Raw genomic sequence first — 20,765 nt, forward strand, 5'->3', positions numbered from 1 at the left:
CGGCGGGAGCGACAGAGCCCGCCGTGCTGCGCCGTGCCTCAGGTTCTCTCCGAGCCGTAGCCGAGGTTGTGCCCGGCGGCGGCCTGGCGTAACCGCGACAAGTGCCGTCACAGAGCGCCCCTCTTTCCCACCTGGCCGGTAGCGCGGCCCGGTGTGTGTTGAAGGCTGTACGCGGTGTTCGCATTTGCTGTAATGCTGTGCCGGAGTCTCTGCCGTGTCTCATTTCAGCGCAGTAATGAGGGGGGAAAAAGAAGTCCTGTATGTCGGTTAGGGTGTGAAGGAAGTGTGGCCCACTGCCTGCCTGCTGCCCAAATAGCTGTGGTGTACCAGCATGCCATGAAGATCTGCCTTAAGACTATGGAAAGGAACATGAGGGAATGTCGTGCTAACTTATTTTGATGGAGAATGATCTTTAGGGCTCTACCCACTTAAATAGCTAGCATTCTACTTTATGTGTATTTAGTTACTGTTGTAATTCTGAATAGGGGTAGGCAAACATGTAAATCGTGACTCGTGCCTTACCCTGGAAAAGAGCTACTGAGTGGAAAAACTACTGTAGGACACCTGTTCTTTGGTGAACTTCCCAGTCGTGACAGGTACAGTCTCAACTGTGGTTTTTTGTTGTTGTTTTTGTTTGTTCTGTTTTCCACCTTTTCCTGAAAAAGGATCCAAGTAGTTCTGAATAATAGCTCTCAGAATTCCCTGTGGAAGTATTTGTTGACCAATGCTGAACCCAGTCCAATACAGCCACCTTTCCAGTGGGATCTGTTGCATTAGACTCAGCTTGGTGTTCTCTGTGAACACAACCAAAGTGTGATCTGTCTGCAAAGTGCTACATAGTCCTGTCCTAACAAAAACATAAACAGCTTGATATTTTTAAATTAAAATACTACACATGGCAGTCTAATTTCTATTTGTTTCCCAAATCTTATCCATATGAAAAGTAAAAGTATAAGCTGTTTTATTTCCTGTCTTATTTTCATGAGAGGTAGGATCTGTTTGTGAGAAATAATGCTGGAGAGGTGTTCTCAGTTAAGTGGACAGATACCCTATAAAGAACAGACTGTTTGGGGAGGTTTTTTACCTCTTGTAGTGCTTGCTCAAAATTGAGAGCAAAGACTGTTTTGAAAGCTGGTTTTCCACAATGCCTGGTTGAAATCGGGCATGTGAGATACCTCAGTTTTGCTTATGTGGTGTTCAGCCTGAAGGCACCCTGGCTCTCACTGGCAAGCATAAGAACCATCAATTCTTGGCAGATTCTTCAGCGCTCAGTTGGCCTGCAGTTTACAGAAGAGGAGGTGGTGGGCTTTTTTCCTTGGTTTCTGCAGCTTTATGTCCCTTGGCTTCGTGATAAAAAAGTGTGGTTGTAGGTATTCACCAACCGTTGACTGCTAGAAGGAATCTTAGTAAATAAGACTTGTGTAGAAGTTTCCCTGTCTCAGGATGGATTGTCAGTGGTCACTGAGAAAGGAGAAATAAATATCTGATTGGACTGTTAATATTTGCTTGTTTAGACAGCCACATTTGTGCACATAGAATAATAGCAAGGACCTCTCCTTGCAAAGAAGTGTTATATTATAGCATAAGCAAATATTTTTAAATTACAAAAGGGTCCCAGTGGTAGTAGAAAACTTTGAGGCTTTCTCTGCCTCGATGCCCAGGCATTTAGAATACATTTTGCTTTTTTCTTCCCTCTGTAAACAGCAGAAGAAGGCTTTACTTGTGTCTGGTGAGAACAGCATATGTGTGCTGATTCTGACAGGAGCAAAGAGAAATTTCTTCTTTAAGTTACAGTGATCTTTACAAGGATCTTGTGCATATGGTGTTCCAAGAATCAAAGCAATGGATCATTAACTCTCATGATTATGAAATGGTTGAAAAACATTTATGGAGAATCTTAAAGTTAAGCTTTAGTGGCCTGGCAAGCTGATTTGGGAAAGAGAATTGTGTTAAATTGTGACACTGAGTGATCAGTGAACACTTCAGGTATGCCAGCTGAAAACTGTAAGATTCTGTCACTCTATAAGTTTTGTTTCTATAAAATCATGTTGCATTTTGATAGAAATCTACAAATGTGTCCTGACTTGCCTCTGTATGTGTTTCAGAAATACTTGGCTATAGCTAGGTGTTTTGGGAAACTTGTGCCTAGCAGCTTTTTTATGTGCAGAACACACAACGGTGGAAAGCAAAATAACATTTTTCTTTTGTGAAGTGAAAAGATGTTGGATGAGGAGACAGGTTTTGTCCCTCAATATATTTGTAATAAGACTTGCACAGAAATTTTACATGTTTCTGTTTGGATTTTTTCCTTTTTAGCAAATAATGGAAATCCATGATTTCCTAAATGAATAATTATTCTCCTCTTCTACATTTCTTCTTTCTTCAAGTTGCTTTATATATTTTCCATATGTTTCAGAAAATTTTGTATTTTATATATTTATATATTTTGTATTTTATATATTTTTGTATAACTGGATACAATGTGAGTATAAAATTAATATTTATTGGTGACTGACAAAGCCAGAATATACATAAATTGCTCGTGTTTTATGTAGTACAGTGGCAGAGCAAAATCATAGTATATTGAACAGAACTCCTTGTGTCTCCTCTTACTGGCTGGAGCCTAAGGATATCTGATAGTTTTCTTTTTCTAACATTTTAACCTGTATTAAAGGCAGACTACAAATGAAAACACCTACAAATGTTTTCCTTTCATTAAAAACTGGGCGTAAAAGCAGAGAATGGTTTTGGCTGAAACAATACGCCTGTGCAGAAATAGGCTCTGAAACAGGTATAGTGTGTTCAGCAAAAAAATTGTAAATAATCCACAATTTACAGTATTATGAGACTTTCATTAGTTAACTCCTTTTATGGCTTTGAATGCTTAATGATAAAGCACAAGTTGAAACCTTTCATTCATACCAACACTGTGTCATCAAGAGTTACACCTAGAAGATAAAACTTGGTAATTTGAGACCTAAACCAACAGTTACTATTGCATTAAAACCAGAAGTACCCTTTCAAATTATGTATCTGTTAAAGTATAATTTTATTTTTTAACTTTGAATATGCCATGGTAGCACATGGTAGCACATACTGTAGGTTTAGATGTCTGTTGTTTATCTTCCAGCACTTTTGAAATCAAATTACTTTTGGCAAGACTTAAAAAGTTTTATCTTTCTCTCCCTTTTTCTCTAAGATCTTAGTGGCTCCATAACAACTCCAGATGTTAAGCTAAATCTTGGAGGAGAATTCATCAAAGAATCTACTGCAACTACGTTCCTAAGACAGAGAGGGTATGGCTGGCTTTTGGAAGTGGAAGATGATGACCCAGAAGATAACAAGCCACTCCTGTATGTCATATAATTATTTTGGGGTATCTAGCTTTATTAGCTGTGTAGGAAAAACAAACAACCTGTAGCCCCTCATGTTGTCCCACAGCCTTTTGCTGTCACTAGAATTCTGTTTGACAAATTACTTGATCAATGAGTGTTTTCTGCAGGAATGAAAACATGTTTCTCATTATGGGTTTTATTTTTAGTGTAAAAGAGAGCCTTGTTACTCACTGCAGGGGAGGAAGGAAGGAGGGAGTAAAATCCAGTTTTATTAATCTCTATACGTATAAAGCTTTTGTGGCTTTTCTGCTCTCATCTGTTGTTCTTGTAATGGTTTAAAAATTTAGATTTTATTATTTCTACCTTTTGCCTGATGTTGTGAGCTTCTTAATGCTGTCAGAGAATCAGAGGCTCAGACATTCCCTTGGAAAGATCCACCTTAAATCTTAAGGAAATTCTGTCTGTTACTCTGAGTATTGTGAATAATGCTTATTACAGTAGGAATGCTAGAAGTAAGGTAGTACAAACTTTGTAATCTTTGATGCTATTTTACACTGTAAAGCTAGATTAAAAGTGTGTTAGTGTTGAAAGACAAAAATGTCCTTAAGATTGAAAATCTCTGCATCCCTCCTGTTTACAGAAACGTGGTTGACTGAAGAAAGTTTGTATTTTAAGTTTACAACATTGCGAGTCAGGCAGGCTGGGTCTTAGTCCTTGTTCGGCACTTAAGTAACTTCATTCTCATTATCTCTGTGTTTTGCTCTGTGTATTAAATATAATGATACTTTAAAAAAAATGGAGTGAGCGGGAGAGTACTCCAGAGAACTCGCATGAGAGTGCTGGGAGAGAACTGAAGTGTGAAGAGCTTAATAATGAAACTGCTACTTGAAAAGTACTTTAGAGTGTGCAGAAATAGCTCCTTGTGTTCTGTAAACCTCTACCTTTTAATTAAGAAATAGAATGGTATACTGAGGTGACAGCATATGAATTCCCCCTTGTTTAACTTTTTATACCACAAAACCCAAGTTTATGATTCAAAGACAGGTAGATGTTCTAAGCTGCCGATTGCTGGAAGTGAGGACAACACGCCAGGGAAATTAACAGTTTGTGGCAAACAGGATAAATATTATCACCCTAACAGAGAAGGCCTTAATCTGGCTGTCATGCACCAGTTTTTATGTAGTTCTAATTGTTCCCAGGACATGTACTGTAATGAAGCCTTGCAACCTGAATCCTGTTAAGGATTTAAAGAATAGCAGCCAGCTAAGAGAAGTTCACTGGTGCAGTGCTACTGTGCGATTGTTTTGTTCAATAGAGTGAGATTTTTTTTTTTCCTCAATGGGCAGCCTTACTCCAGACGCTTGTTTCCTGTTACAGCTACCCTCACCTTAGGTGGGGTAACTGTCAGCTTCATGTGAAAGACAGTTTATTCACATGAGAAACTGTCAGAAGCCCTAGGAGATGACAAAGAATTTTTTCCAGACAGGAAGTATTTGGGTTACACAGTCTTCACAGTAAAATACAGGAATGCTGCATCCTATTCAGATAAATGGAGGAAAACAGATGCTTCTTAGTCTACTCCTTAGCTTCAGGGATGTGTTAACAATTTTTGTTATTTAGTCACAGGTTAGTAATACCAATTCTGAAATAGCTTCAGTAATAGCAATCCTGAAAGTGCCTTGAGAGACTCACTGAGCAGTACTTAATTTTTTTTTTAAGAAAAGAAATTGTGGTGAATCCTGAGAAAGCCATAAATCAAAGCTTTGTACAAAACCTTCATAGACCACCTTAGTATATGATTCTACATTTTTCTCCATTGTGCTGTTAAATGTAGAGCAGAGGGATATCTGCCAGAAGTCTCTTGCAGCTCTTCAGGGCTCCTCAGTCATGACTGCATAGGGAAGACACTAGCATACAGTTCTGTCTTAAGGTTCCATGCATAACTTAAAGAGGTGGAATTGCCCATTACTTGGAAACTCTGGTTCCTTCCCATGGTAGGACAATCAGGGCAAGATGTACCAGTTCAGTCTCCTCTGCAAAAGAATCTTCTGGTCAATTTGTAGCTGCTGACAGATAGTTTGTAGCAAGGAGTGGAGAAGACAGAGAAGGGCAAGAACTGTAGATAGAATTTATTGCTAGTTTAATGGCTTTTATTTATTTTTACCCATATTAGAAACAAGCCAATAATTAAACAATTGGCATAAACTGGTCAACTGAAAACTACTGTTGTTGATGCAAATGAAAGTAATTTTATTTTAAAAAATTGTTTCTACCTGGTGTATTTTGAATGGTTTAGGATTAGTGAGTCTAAAGCTATTCTTTCTTGTAGAATTTGAAATAAAATGTTTCCATAATAAATGTGCCCATGGCATATTGCTTAGCATAGGAATACACAGACATCCTACTTTTGTGTGTGCATGTCTTTGACTCTTAAGTAGTTACAATGGTATGCATGTGTCATGTGTTCCTGCATGTCAGAAAATAGATCTACTGTCTTATTGTAGGCTGTCAGGGTATGCCGTGTATGTTTTCTATTCTCAGTCATGTAATTGATTTTTGAACAATTAAACATATCTGTGTCACACCAGTGACTGAGTGTGGGATGCAGATATGGTGTTGCTTTGTTGTGGACAAACTGTGCCTTTGCTAGTCACAGATTCAGAAAGGCTTATGGGAGATGGGGGGCTTGCTCTAGAAGCCTACTGTTTGCCCCCGCACTTATTTTTTTATGATCTAGTTCATTATTCATTACTGTGGTGTGTAGTAATGCTCTCTTGCTTTACAATTTCAGGGAAGAACTTGACATTGATCTAAAGGATATTTACTACAAAATTCGATGTGTGTTGATGCCTATGCCATCTCTTGGGTTTAATAGGCAGGTAGTAAGAGACAATCCAGACTTTTGGGGTCCTCTGGCAGTTGTTCTCTTCTTCTCAATGATTTCTTTATATGGACAATTTAAGGTACGTATGAGCCTTAAACCTAAAAAGAAATCTGAACTAAATTTGGGAACATGATTGCTAAGCAATTAGCATTCTTATGTAGGTAGAAAGTCTTTCCTTTACATACTAATGTGGGGCTTTTCAAATGCTGTTTTTCAAGTGGATAGGTGGAAAGACAGCAGTAAGAAATGTATTAAATAGCCCACGGTTAAATTAATCATGATGAAATGTCAGGTTTGTTTTTATACAGTAAAACAAAGGAAAGATTTGGTTTCTAGAGGAAACAGATTGATACTAATGGCTCTATAGTCATATAAGTGAATCTTTCCATTTTAGTTGTGACCTTTTGTTAACGTACTTTTTATTACTAAAAAGTGTTACTGAAGAACATTTGGATGCCATGAATTTTAATTTCCTGACAAATAAAGCTACTTGTTTAATTCGTACTATATTATTGCTGTTATCTGGTATATTTAGTCCATTTGCTATTTTGTCCTTCCTGCTCAATTACAATCAAGTAACTTCCTCTGGTCAATAGACTTTTTCCACAATTTCTTTTCAACTCCGGGGCAAATAGCTATTTGGAGGCATTATGCATATATAGTTGGCCTCCATAAACACCATTAGCTTTTTTCTTTACGTTCAGATTGAAAGAGAGAAGTGGTATCATTTATAGTCACAATTTCAGTGTGGGCTTAGGTGATCCTGTTTCAGAAATCTTTATATGTGTAGTTACAGTTGTTTTGAATACAATGTAGTATAGCAATAAGCCATATGTAAAGTAGCAGAACAGGCTTATACAAAGATTTTTGTGAATGGTTAGAGAAAATCTTCTCGGTGGACCACTTAGCTGTCTCCTAGGCAAAGCAAGGACCATTCCTTGATCCCATGGCAGATGAACGCCCTTCTGCAGTTTGTACACCTACTGTATGTGAACAGTAGGTCTGATGCTTCTTCGGAGCAGTAGATGTACCATAGTGATATGTAAGAGTGCTGTAGATGTGTGAGGGAGGGAAAGTGAGTAGCTGGCAACAGGATGACTGACATCAGCTGGACTAGATGAACTGAATGGTGGGTGGCTGTAAGCTGGAAAGAGATGAGCATTCCTGCTCTAAGACTTTAATCTGGTTCTCTGCTTTCCTCCACTGTCTAAAAGAAGGAAGTAGAAGGAGGCCATGTGCTATTTTCACAAATAGCACAAAGCCAGTACATTATCTTTTTTTTTTTTTTTAAAGTGGTGCTGTGTTTTTTATCTATCCTCTACTTGATTCATCTGGGAATCTGGAACTCTTAATTAAGCAAAATATTGAATACTAACTTAATTTTTAAGTTCAGTCATTGTACGTTTGGAAATACAGACAGGACTGATGTTGTTTTCTTCTAAAAAAGTATGTCAGAAGGGAGAGCTTCACTTCTAATCCTCCCAGTGTCTCAACTCCAAGAGCATCTAAGTTACTCTGAAGGTTCTGGTAATCTGGAGAATGATTTTAAGATTTCTTCTTCAGTTTAAGTGCAGAGCAGTGAAAGAAGCAAGAAAATATAATGACAGACACTGTCTCAGGAGTCTGGGGCTGTTTATTAAGTTGTAATCATCATTGAGTTCTACTGAAAGTTAAAGTCCCACGTCTTCTGAGCATTTTCAGTTTGAGTAAAGAATAAAGTGGCATCTTTATGGATGAAAGAAACAGAATTCCAATCCCTTGTTGGGCCGACTTCTAAAAACTGTCTGACCCCCCCAGTTTGTAATAGGCAGGATGTGAAGACATTTAGCTAGAGCAGTCCTAGCTTTGGTTTTAACTAAACTCTTCCTAGTCTGCTACAATATTACAATACTTGCAAAACACATTGCATGTGCTTTCCATGTGCACTAAAATTAACATTAATGTGCTTCTGTAAATGTAACCTCTGAATTTTATTCTCAAGTTGAATTGTGATACTAAGTAAAACTATTCTTGCCATACTTTGGAACTCAGTTTTGCATAATAAATTCCTTGACTCCCATGAAAGTTACTAATAGAAATGAGTTTTTCTTTCTCACAATGAAAATTATTAATAAAAATGAATTGTTCTTTATCTCTCAAGGTTGTTTCTTGGATTATAACTATTTGGATATTTGGATCCTTGACAATTTTCTTATTGGCCAGGGTTCTTGGAGGAGAAGTAAGTACCTGTATGCAAAAAGGACATAGAGGGAGGTAATGTGAAGTCTCTTGGTACATTTTTCATTAGTAGCTGGGTTTCCTTGGTGCTTGGCTTTGGACTTTGTAGCCCACTAAGATTGGATGCAGTTGATAAGTGTAATGTCTACATTTCAGGTTCTTGGCCTCCAAATCTAAAATACAGAGGTGGCCAGCTAATCTTTTGTGCTGTGGATGGCATGTTGGATGTGATAATCTGGAAATTTGTACTTGAATCCCAGACATTCTAAGAGGTGCCTGTGATTCAGAACTGAAGTCCATCTTCGAGTTATTTAAATTTTTTTGGTCACTGAGCTAAACGGGACCCTTTCTCCTCCTTTGCACTGCTCTTGCACTGCTCTTTATTTTATTTTTTTTTTTTTTTAATGGGGCTAACAGCAGTTGTATAATGCCCTTGTGGGTAGAGCACCTACCAGGGTTTGTTTTCATCCCTGGTCTGATGCAGTTCAAACCCATTAAAGGATGACAGTCAGCGCATGTTCTTCAACTGCAAAGCCAGTTGAAGTTCTGGCCTACATCCCTCCTTCCAGCTGCTTGCACCAGCAGGGTTGGAATAGCTGTCTGAGCTGTCTACAGATTGAGTCACTAAGAGATTCAGGTGTAAACAACAAATGACTTAGAGCAGAGGCCCACCGACAGCTACAATGGACAGTCAGGAGGGTAAAAACTTCTTAAAATGTCTCTGCAGCATAAAATGCATTGAACTGTGTTGTGAAGAACTAAATATTCAGTGATACTTGATTTTTATATTTACTATGGATCTTGCATTAATGATGAACTTGTGCTGCAGACTTCCTACATTATTTACACTTACTTTAAATTTTTTTACATTTTCTTTTTATCATAATTGCTAGAGTCTTCTTGTGTGAACATTGTTTGGAAAGCAAAAGCTTTTAGAAATGTGATCACATGGTATTTCTGCGTACCAGCATAATCCAGATACCCTTAAATCAATCTGTTTTGTGGCTCAAAATGTGAAATTATCAGAATGTGTAAACTGGGGAAAAAGTATAGGTCTGAGCAATTCACTGTGAAGGATCAGTGGCTACAGAGATTGCTTGCAAGATGGTCACTTGTCTTGCTGCTATTTTTCCTGTTAAATCCAAAAAGCCCAGCTGGGCCAGGAACATTTCAAATAGCAGTAGGGGAAAATCAGACACTTCAGTCCACGTGAAGCTGAACACAGTTATGGAAATACTTTGAACAAATCTGTTTAAGATATTAATCATTTAAGCTGGAAATCAGAATACTTCTGTGCCTTAGAGGGATCAGGTTCTAGGTCTTCCACTGATGCCACAAGTATTCATGTATATTATTTATTTATAATAGATATGAATATGTTAATGCAGAAAATTAATCTTTGCTGCTTGTGGCAGTCTGGACTACAGCCTGAGAAGTCTCTTCTAGTTCTGTGCTCCTGGGTATTGTATGCACACTCCATGGAGAGTGGCAGTTGAGCACCACTTAAGGCAGAACATAAAAATGTGAGGGGTGAAATTATATATTTTAACCTGTGTAAATACTTCCCATGAAAGTAATAAAATTGTCATTTAAAGTGTTAAAAAAAATGTTTCTAAGAGAACTGAATGATTAATTACAAAATTCTAGGGGGTAGCATACAAAACCAATTTTCATCCTAGCAAGCTTCCTTTAGCTGAAATGTCATTAATATCTAGCTCATTATTACTGTTATTCATACTGTTCCAACAAGATCAAATTGCATTTGGTGACAAAGATTGAGTACTACAAAGCTTGTTTTTATGTGCTTGAAAATTTCAGGTTGCTTATGGCCAAGTTCTTGGTGTGATAGGATATTCCCTACTTCCCCTCATTGTCATAGCACCTGTACTTTTGGTGGTTGGATCATTTGAAGTTGTTTCTACCCTAATAAAAGTAAGTTCAGTATCATCTATTGAGGATTGTTTGCAGTTATTTTTAAGTCACTTTCCTAACACTTCAAGTATTAATTTCTTCAGGACAGCATAACAATGTGTCAGAATATTGAGAACTACAATGTGAGCTCTGTGATCTTTTTGGTTAGCATGGTGGACACGACTGCTAAACGAATTCTGTTTTAAATGCTTTTTTTGAGTACTTGGAGATATACGGTGCTGTTGCTATAACAACACCTGGTGTTATCAGGTTAGGTTCTGTAAAAGTATTTCACTGTGCTATAATAGTTGCATTAAAAATAAATAGGATTATCATTTTGAGAAGAGGATGCATAATTAAACCTCAAAATGAAGAATCTGAAAATAAGCTCTCCTATCCGTTCCCCCATCATCGAGTTTATTTTTAGTTACTGCAGCATGAATAGGACTTTAGTCATTGTTCTGAGATACCCATAGCAGTAGCAGTACAAAGCTCTCAATAGCCTTTGCAGAGAAGGTAAGTCTTGTTCTGGTTTTACAGATGTGGAATGTAAGGCACAAAGCAAGAATAACTTGCCTGATACCATGTGCTTTTATGAAGCTAGCAACGTTCCCTGATAGATCCCAGAACTACCTTACATCCTTGAACATTTCCAGTACTGCTTAAAACCCTTTTAGGCAGCCTTTGAAGTTATTGCTGAACTTCTGGAAAGGTTGACTGAGAAAATTCTCTTACTAGTGAAACTGTATGCTTTTTGAGTTGTTCTTCTGTTGATTTGATTGATTTTCTGTCCTTTTAGCTTGCTGGTAACCAGTATAATTGAAGTAAAAGTAAAGTGTGCGATAACAAAATTGCTGTGTTTGTGATTCAATAACTTGCAATTACTATTAAGTGATACAGTCAGAAAGCAAATCATTAACTTCCCAGTTAAGTAATATATAACTTGAAAATAAATATATGTTAATGAAACCTCAGTTACTTGATTACTGCTGACAGTCTTACATTAACTTCAGGGTGAATCTGTGCAAGGTTCTTACCTTTGCATTAGTATAAAAATGCAGGATGAGCCCCATATGGCCAAAACTACTTACGCTGTGACAAGCATTACTACTTACAGTTTGAGTGAGAGCTCTGTGCTTGGGGAAATCTTTCACAGTCCTGAAGTTGGGAATCTCACAGTGAAATAATGCTGTTCCAGTCAGGTTTTTTTTCCAGTTGAAATCAGGAAAGTAAACTATTTTAGTAATGCACCTCATTTGTTTTAATTGCTGCTATTTTCCTAATGTATCTTAGGGAGTTCAGACCTGATCTTGATGGTCCTTCTTGTCCACCTATGCAGTCCTGGGTTAGGCAGCAAAAAGAGAAGTATGCAATCATGTGCACCTTTTTTTGGTGGTTAGGTTTTTTTGAGTTTTTTGTTTGGTGGTTGGTTTGAGTTTTTTTTTCAACTGAATGAGCCCCATAATCCCTTAAGGGGCTTCAGCTTCTCTGACAGAACTGTGGAAGAAGTTCTTTGGTAGAGTCCTGTTATGTCTGCCTTCTTTCATGTCATGTTTTGCAGAAGATTACAGTGTTTTTACAAGCCACTCAGTTTTGAATATTTTTCTTTTTTTATTAATATTCAAGGTGCTGCTAGAGGTTAATAATATCTGGTTACTTTTTGCTATAACCTTGTTTGCTTGAGTCAAGTTCACTGACCTCAAGACTTTTTTTTTTTTTTTTTAAAGTAGGTATGCTAACTTCATATAACATAGTGGATATTCATAGGTAATGTTATTTTCTAGTAGTCTCTTAAACTGGATCTTTCTTAACTTACTAAGCAATATAGTTTTTAATACAGATTGTATTTTGGCAGGCTTCTCACTGTACCTGAAAGGAATAGGAATATGAGGTTCAATTAACTTGAGGCGGGGGCACCATAATTAAAGAAAAGTTTGAGAGCCAGATGAATCCTGAAATTAAAAATGGTAATTTAACTCTCTGGTATATATTGTAGGAGGAAGAGTCAAGTATATCAACCCTTTTGCTTAAAGAAAGGGAGGGGTTAACAGTTGGGGACAGCTAAGGTAGAAAGAAAGCTTATTAATTCAGTGAAGCTTCAAATTATCAGTGTATGTAAGCTTACGGCTTGCTTAATGGTATCTGTATGTCTTACATAAGAGAATAGATGTAGATCCTTAGCTGCTCACTTCAGTAAAAATGTCTCAAATGAAAATAACATGCCTATTTGTTAAATATTTCTCTAAACTTAAATGAAAAGGCATAGTATTTTTTGTGCATGTGTGTAGTTCTTCCTGCAAAATTACTTGGGGGGGGTTTCTTTTTAATTATATTGAGAGAACAACTGATTTTTATCTTGGTATTTGGAGAGATTTTCTTGTGGTGTCAGCTAAGACTCTTGTTCTTCTTTTTCAGTTGTTTGGAGTCTTTTGGGCTGCATACAGTGCTGCATCATTACTAGTTGGAGAAGAATTCAAGACCAAGAAACCCCTCCTAATTTATCCAATCTTTTTATTATACATTTATTTTCTGTCCTTGTACACTGGGGTGTGATCTAGTGCAAGATGTGGCCAGAAACTGTATTTTATTCACTTGCAGACTGATAATGCATAAGATTAAGGAGACTGGAGATAATACAAGTGACTGTTTTGTATCCAGTTGTGAAGATGTTTTAAGATCGAAGAGCATATTTGTGTATATTATTTAATGAAGCAATTGTAGCTATATAGATTTGTATCAAAGTTCTAGGTTTGTTTAAGACTCTTCAGATTTTAATGAACAAAATAAAGGAACCTTGTGTTTTATAAGAAAGTGTAGCAAAACCACAACTCATTACCTGTGCCAAAAGCACTAGGACCAGATTACTATATTCAAGGAGAAAAATGAGAAGTTAACTGTAACAATCTCAAAGTGCAATTTTTCTTTTGAGCTTAAACACAGCTGGCTTTTTTGGCACAGCAAATTCTGTAGATAAAATATATTTATGAAACAGTCCTGATTGTTCACAGAATAGTGTGTATAATCAAGACATGAAGATACTGCTTTTAATTTAGTGCCTCAATTACTTTGATTTGGCTATTGAGTTTTTATAAATTCCAATTTGTTTTCAAAACATGTATATACTGTGTATTTTGTATCTATGGCTTGTGTGTAGCGTAAATACTCCTTGGTTAAGGATGTATATTGGGTTTTTAAAAATTGAAGACAGAAGCATTTGAAGTCTTCATTTACTATCTCTGACCAAAGGAGCAAGATATTTACTGCGTGACATAATTAAATAAAATGCATAAAGCATCAAATTATTTTACTTAAAAGTATAAATTTACAGAGAAACGGGTGAACACCTTTCTCAACTGTAGTGCTGGCTTAATGTTGGAGAAAAAAGATCTATCAAATTTGTGTGATCTTTAAACAATGTTATTTTATGATGACAAAATAAAAATAATGCTTCCCTAACTATGTTTTACAACATCTTGCTCTGTCTTGCTTTTAATAGCATGGTATTTAACACGCATCCATTTTTTTCCTCCCCGTACTATTAATCCCTCGTAAAGAGAAATAAAAAAGGTTTGTAAGGCCAGATTCTCCCTCCACTAAATAAGGCAGAATCACAGCCTTAGTAACAATTACAGTCTTGCTAATTTTGACTATCCGAGGATTATGTAATAACGTGATGACATGTTAAATATTTCCTGTGTACTGTGTTGACTGCTTATATAATGCTCCTTATGGTAATGTTTCTTCACAAGGGAAGTCCACTGAAGTTCACGTTGCATGGTACTAACTTAGGCATTTGCAATCTTCAGTATTTAGTATTGCTAAATAGATATTAAGTTTCTTAATATTTTTTTTCTTTTGGTGACAGGAAAAAAAGCATTCCCCATGTTTGGTTGGTTTTCTTTTTGATGCTGTATATAAAAATTAACCATGACAAGGTAATAGAAAAGGCTGTCTTTGATCCCCAATGGACATATTTCCTTACCAGAACTGTAGTTTTTCAGCTTTTTAGACTGTGTTATTTGCCATTTTGGTAACTTATTTTTATCAGTCATTACTGATGCAAAATATATTTAAATTCAAACTCAACCACAAACCTTTAGCTTATTCAGTCTGCTTTTCTGGCTGATTCTTGTGTTGGTTTTAAACAGAACTACTTAGAGTTGATGCTGGATATAAATTGTAAATGTAATACTCTAGCTTGTAATACATTAAAGGAGAAAAACTAGTAGAGTGATCAACTTTTCCCGTAATTTTTGACTTCTGCAGAAGTTCTGGTGGAATTACTGCAGTCGTACTAAACCAATTATACCAGCAGCTTATAGTTCTTGTCTGCAAGTGTTTTGTGAGCATTTGTACCACATTCTAAAAAAAAAAAAAAAAACCACAAAACCAAAAAAAACCCACCCCCAAAAAACCCCCGCAAGTTACAGTGTATTAAAAAAAGCATGTTAGCTTTGGAATCTTGCATGATAATCTAGTCTTCTCTCTTCTTTCATGACTTACATTTATTTTTTAACAGGAATATCCAACTAGTATTAGAAGACTCAACCCAGACCCTGTGAATACATGTTTAACTGATATCACCACAAACATGAAGGGCGAGGACACATGTAGGTTACTAGGCTGTCAGAGAGCTCTAGGCTGAGTTTCTTTTTGCATAGCTGTTCATTAGATGTCCATAATGGATCCTGTGCATCTGAAATGACTTACAAATATTCAAAGGATGCAAGAATGTCCTGTTTAATCTCCAAATACCTTAATTTCCTCTTTACTAATGTTCTGTGAAATTTATAGTTGCAATTTTAACTGTTCCTTTCCACAGACTCGGCACATGTGTAATATGCAATGTAGATATGCACTTAACATAGTACAAATTTTGTACACAATTGCAGATTTGCACCTTTTAATCTTAGTAACTCTAGGGTCACCTTTTGCATATGCTGTGCAAGAAATATGTACAAACAGCTCTCAAATGGTTCTGATAGTTTGTAATAACTTTGCATTCAACAAACTCATATTTTTAGATGAGGTATGTGTGTAAATACAAGATGTATTTTATAAAAATTTTGAATTAAACTTGTTTACAGAACGTATGAAGCTCATTTATATTTACTGAATGAAGACACATCTATATTCCTATACGTCATCAGTCCCAAGCTTTGAGGATATAAATAAGCTTTTATGATAATACATATACTTACGTCAAACTGGAAACTTAGAGCATGTCCACCTACCAAAAATACCCTTTCCAAGATGCAACACCTCATCTCAAAATCTGGGTAAGATATGGGTATCATACCTCAGGCTTTTGGGATGATCTGTATAGAGCGACTAGATGCATACATGGCTTTCTTTACCCATCAGACATACTCTGTTGTTTATAATAAAAATTATACCTTCTTGAAAAGTATGTGAAATCAGTTGCTTTGGTGTGGAGACAACATACAGCTGGAGATCTGCTTTAAGTTTTGTTGCTACCCTTACTGGTCTTTAATGTTTTGCTTGGAGCAGTGAAGCAAACTTTAAGGCTGCTTATTTTGCTCTCAGGACAATTTTGATAAGCCTGGGTGGCATACATAACCTTTTGGTTTTGCTTTGTTCTTTGTACTCTTTACACAGACACTGTATTTCTTAAATATATTTCCATGCTGTGGCAGCCTGTGCTAATTTGGGTCCTCCTCACAAAAATACTCGTCTGCGAGAAACTTCTTGTTACATTTAGCGCGGGGGAGGCGGGCCGGAGGCTCGCCTGGAAACAGGTGGCGGGGCGGGCCGGGGGCTTCCGCCTGGGGAGGCTCTCGGGGGGGCGGCCGGGCTTCATTCAGGCCCTCGGTGCCGGGGGGTTCCCCTGGCTCCTTTTCACCCCTTCTTGTTTTTCAAGCCTGAACGGTTCCTACTCTTCGGGGCAGAGGTACTCATGTAGGCAGCACCGAGGCGTTTTCCTTCTGTGAAATATATTGGCTTGCTTGCTAAAAGACTAAATGGGGGTGCAGTGCTGTTATGTGTAGGGCTGTGGTTTTTTGTTTTAGTTTTTCTGGTGTGCTTGTGGGTAGCATAACGTTGAACCTTCCAGAGAATCGAAGCAGCATGTTATGGAGCATACATGTAGTTCTAGTTCTTATTGCCCTGTGATACTGGAGTAATTTATTTGTTGAGCCTTAATCTGGGTTTGTTAAGAAGACTTCTTTCTTAAAGGTGTCATTTTTCTTACAGTTCAGAATTATTTAAGATCAGAATCCTTCATAAAGTTATTTGATGGTATGTTTTTATATATGTGTAGTTCTTCAGTCTGCTGAGTATCTTGACTTTATCTCGTAGTAGTAACAGTATCCCTGCTATTATGTTAAGGAGGCATGATTATGTCCTGACTTTGTAGAGGCTGAGACTGTAGCATCTCCGTAACTACGAAGCAAGTTTCTTCATTGCCCATTGATGTTTTTCTACTATTTACAAGCTAGCTCAATAGAAGAATCTATATGCCAATAACAGCTTTTATTCGTGGTTCATTAATGGTTCTTAAACTGTGGTACTTGTCCAAATATTGGCAAGGGCAGGGGGCTTTAGTATGTTGTGAGACCAGCCCTTGGAATAGAAAGAGATGATTCTTACTAGTTGTGTGTTTCCACATTCAGGTCCTCCTTACAATTGTATAGTTGGGTGTTCCTAGTAAGATCTAGCTTTGCTGCGTGGTGGTAGTGACAGGTTGATGTTTGCCACATTGTAACATCAAGAATCGGAGATGCCATAGTCTAAGTACTGTGTATACTTTCACCTTGAAAACCAGAAACTGTATTACAATGTCAAACTGAAGAGAAGGGGCCAGAAACCTGTGATTTACTTTCATAAGTTAAAGGTGGTGCATTGTAAGATGCAAAAGTTAAGTGTTTGGGGCAATTAAAAAAAAAAAAAAGTTTTGTGTAATTATTAAGAAGCTGTCAGCTGCTTTTGTTGTCGGTTGCTTGTGTTGAAAATGAGCCTCTTGTGTGGTGTTTCCTGCTTTGCTCAGAATACCGATCACTCTGCTTTTATAATTCCCTTTTCTCTCTCCGAAGGTGATTTTTTAAATTAATAACTTAATTTCTTGCTTTTGTTCAAGCTATTGCCAGAATTTGAGAATTGCTTTTAAGTTGTGGATGAAGAGGGTATAAATCGAGGACTTACTCTGTAATTGGCTGTCTATGTAGGAGATGCTTAACTCTTGTGAACAGAAAATGAAGTGAACTGTAAACCAAAGCCTAAGCTATTGTTTTACACTTTGATAGAATTCTTGCAAGGGATTTGATTTAGTATTCAAAATGCTAATGGAAATTCTCCCCGAAATAGTAACTATTTAAAAATAATTTACTGCTCTGCTTCTGTTACGTACATTCAGTCATGTATACTTCCTCTAGTGTCAGTCTTCTCTGTGACAGCATGACTGTAAAAGATGGAGTCTACTCCTCCTCACATGAAACAACAGAATTACTTGCAATCTACCCAGATTTTATCTATGCAGTATAGCTGATGATTGTATTACTGGAAAAAAATTATAACCCTGGTTCAGTTTGAAGAAACTTTAAATGAATGTCCTTACAGATTCAGACCAACATGCCTGTCAGAAATCTGGTTCATCTCAGCAGTTGGTGTGGTTCATCTCAGCAGTTGGTGTCTGTTGAGACTCTTAGCAACCGTGTTCACTCTTGTTCTCTCCCTCTTCAGCCCTTCTTTGGGAAGAGGAGGAAAACCAAATTCAACTCTTCTCTGATGTTTGTCAGCTCTGTACAGTGTGAGGTCTTTTCATGTAGCATAGGAGTAGTTGGACACCCAGACCTGTAGACCAACTCTGTCCCTGCTCCCTCCCCTGCCGTGAATGACAGGTCAAAGGACATTGTTGATTCAGGGACTCCTGGTGCTATAACTAAAAATAGAGTCCCTAGGAACTGAAACTGTTTCTCTTGGGATACTGGTTGTCCTTGGTGATTGGGGTCTTTTGCCCTGCCAAAATATTTATATTGGACAGAAATGCTGTAGCTCATTACCCAAGGAAAAACAAAACATAGCAGGCTTCTCTAGAAATCAGAGCAAGTAAAAGGATCCGCCATCAAGGGAGTGGGGGAAAGAAGGAAATGCCACCAGGCCTCGGTGTTACTTTTATTTGCGTTTGCAGTTCACTGCAGCAATACATTGTTTTGAGCTCATTCTCAGTGAAAAGATTGAACCTGTGGAGTACTGAGTCTGGTAGAGCAGTGGAGGCTGCCTTCGCTAGAATGTAAATGCAGATTGCTTTCTTTGGTGTGTAAAAGAGCAAGAAAAAATATTCACAGCCAGAAGGCAGTTCAGTTATAGATCAGGTCCAGACATTAGAATGTGGTCTCTGGTCTGCATGCTTCAGTTTCTCATGTGAACACCATTGGTCTGATGTATGTGATGATCCGGGGATTGTTCTCCTGAGCCCAAACTGTAGCAATCCAGTAAGGATAATGGTTATTATTATACCACACTGAATCTTCATCAGATCTGTCTGTTGAAAGTGTGTGGTCATCTTTAATCTGTTTCCTATATGGGCACTCATTCAAGAGGGCCAGGTGATCCTTTGCTCAGAGCATGGTGGTAAATAAGAGTACCATGGGTAAGGGGAAAATGAGGTGATCCTTTAACATTAATCTTTGGCTTACCTGGTCACAGCATTGTCCTTTTTATTCTCTCAAGGCTGTTGCACGCACACTGTGCATTTCAGAGAGCCAGACTAGGAGTGCAAAGACAATTCTTGTGATTACTGGATATTATGCATTTCTGTGTGTTTCCCAGTTGTGGTTAGTCAAGGCTAGTTTTGAATCTGTTGTGCAAGTCTATCAAGTACTTTATTTTCCCTCTTAGGCATTTAAATATTTGTGTGCTTTCAGTTTCAAGTTGAACACTGGTAGTGAAAGAACATGAATGATTAACCTCCATATACAGCACTGAGGATGAGCCTTTTTCTCTGCCTCAAAAAAAAACCCAACCCAACCCCAACCCCAAAAAATCTAGTTAACCCCCCCTTGAAGAATCAAAACAAACTTTCAGAATAATATTGAGTGACTCTCTTAGTGTTAGAGATGTTTGATTTATCAGTTCCTTGTATTTACAAATAAAACAAGAAAACTGCTTGAACTGGGAGAGTGCTATAATTGCCAGAGAATCTTGTCCAGGAAACAGTTAAGAAACTCAAATGTACTGTCAGATGGACAGTGACCATCTTGAATGTTTCTGTAGGTTTTTCTAGATTAATTAGACATAGCAGTAGCTTCAGAGCCTTGTTCACTAAAATGCACAGTGTTTCATAGCTAAAACCTTCTAAATTACTATAGAGGCCCTAACAGTAATCAAAATACAAACTTCTGAATCCATACAGGGAAGGATCTGTTCATTGTACATATTTAGGAGTTCCTATAGGGGAAATGGAGACTCTACATTGTCACCAGAGGCCCTCAACCGCTGTTCCTTCTACAGAAGGATATAGAAGATCCCAGTCCAGGAGGCTCAGCTGTGGCAGCAAGTTCAACACCATTGTCTATCTGCCAGCATTCCCTTTTGGGAAGTCCTGTTTGTCTTCAGCCAGATTGCTTTGAATTATGGAGACTTGGAATCTATCACGGGATAGCCAGTTCTGTTTCTTTTTGATTCCTTTCCATGTGATGCAGGAGGCAAAACAAGAAGAAAATATTCTCTTTTGCGTCTTGCAAGTCTTAAGAGGAGTGTACACTGCTTACAATCTCCAGGAAGAAACTGCTGGGATACTCTGCCATGCAGTTATAGGCTTGAATTATTTGAAGACATCAACTGTTTCACACTCATTGTGGTAATACTGCTCAAGTTGTCTCCTTCATTCCTCAAAATTGGAGTGAGTTCTTTCATCTTCTTGGCTCTTATTTTCCTTTGTTCTATGAGACCAAAAAAATATTAATAATGAAGACTTTTGCTATTAATACAGAATTTTCTCCTTGTTTATTTTCTCATTGCCTGGGGAGTATTGTCAAATATCTAGTGATCTGCTATAACCCACCTTGCATTTGAGTATACTTGGATGACAATGCTAATCTGGGTAGAAGGCTTCTCAAACAGATCATTCCATTGATTTATGTGATCTTAAGGTCATTCCTGGAAAGTCTTAAGCAGCTGGAAAAAGAGAATAGGAAAATTGTAAGATTTGAGTTCAGTGTTTTATACCAATAAAGACTCCGGACCTCTGTGTGTTCCATTTGTCTTCTAGCTTAGAGTATGTCAGATATCCCTTCTTACTTGGTATGCATCTTGCGAGACTGTCAATGTACTGTTAATTGGTATTTCCAGGCTCTGTGCAAGCACATCTAGATTATCTTCTGCAAAAGTTAAAACAGGGTAAAAATAGAGATCTCTTTAAATGCTTTTAAGGGGTGTTTGCATTACTATGTTTATTGTAG

The 20,765-nt window shown here is 37.5% G+C and overlaps 2 protein-coding genes across 2 annotated transcripts in view; one reads left to right on the forward strand and one right to left on the reverse strand.

The window, feature by feature from the left end:
* Window positions 1–223, reverse strand: part of NLRC4 (NLR family CARD domain containing 4) — a 26,185-nt gene extending 25,962 nt beyond the window's left edge. Inside the window, 1 exon segment of the mRNA XM_026844598.1 lies at window positions 132–223. Within this exon segment, the coding sequence (XP_026700399.1) occupies window positions 132–223 (92 nt within the window).
* Window positions 224–2,685: 2,462 nt separating this feature from the next.
* On the forward strand, window positions 2,686–14,726 carry YIPF4 (Yip1 domain family member 4). The gene is made up of 6 exons (XM_026844599.1): window positions 2,686–2,791; window positions 3,200–3,353; window positions 6,127–6,298; window positions 8,360–8,437; window positions 10,255–10,368; window positions 12,763–14,726. The coding sequence occupies exons 1-6, from the start codon at window positions 2,686–2,688 to the stop codon at window positions 12,898–12,900; spliced, it is 762 nt and encodes a 253-aa protein (XP_026700400.1). The 3' UTR covers window positions 12,901–14,726.
* The last annotated feature ends 6,039 nt before the right edge of the window (window positions 14,727–20,765 follow it).

This window comes from Athene cunicularia (genome assembly GCF_003259725.1).
Source record: "Athene cunicularia isolate RWA chromosome 3 unlocalized genomic scaffold, athCun1 chr3_part1, whole genome shotgun sequence".
Lineage (NCBI taxonomy): Eukaryota > Metazoa > Chordata > Aves > Strigiformes > Strigidae > Athene > Athene cunicularia.

Coding starts and splice junctions, on each gene's coding strand:
- YIPF4 (XM_026844599.1), top strand. CDS start 2,686: ATGAAAACACCTACAAATGTTTTCCTTTCATTAAAAACTGGGCGTAAA. Junction 2,792..3,199: donor AGAAATAGGCTCTGAAACAG/GTATAGTGTGTT, acceptor TTTTTCTCTAAG/ATCTTAGTGGCTCCATAACA. Junction 10,369..12,762: donor TTGTTTCTACCCTAATAAAA/GTAAGTTCAGTA, acceptor CTTCTTTTTCAG/TTGTTTGGAGTCTTTTGGGC.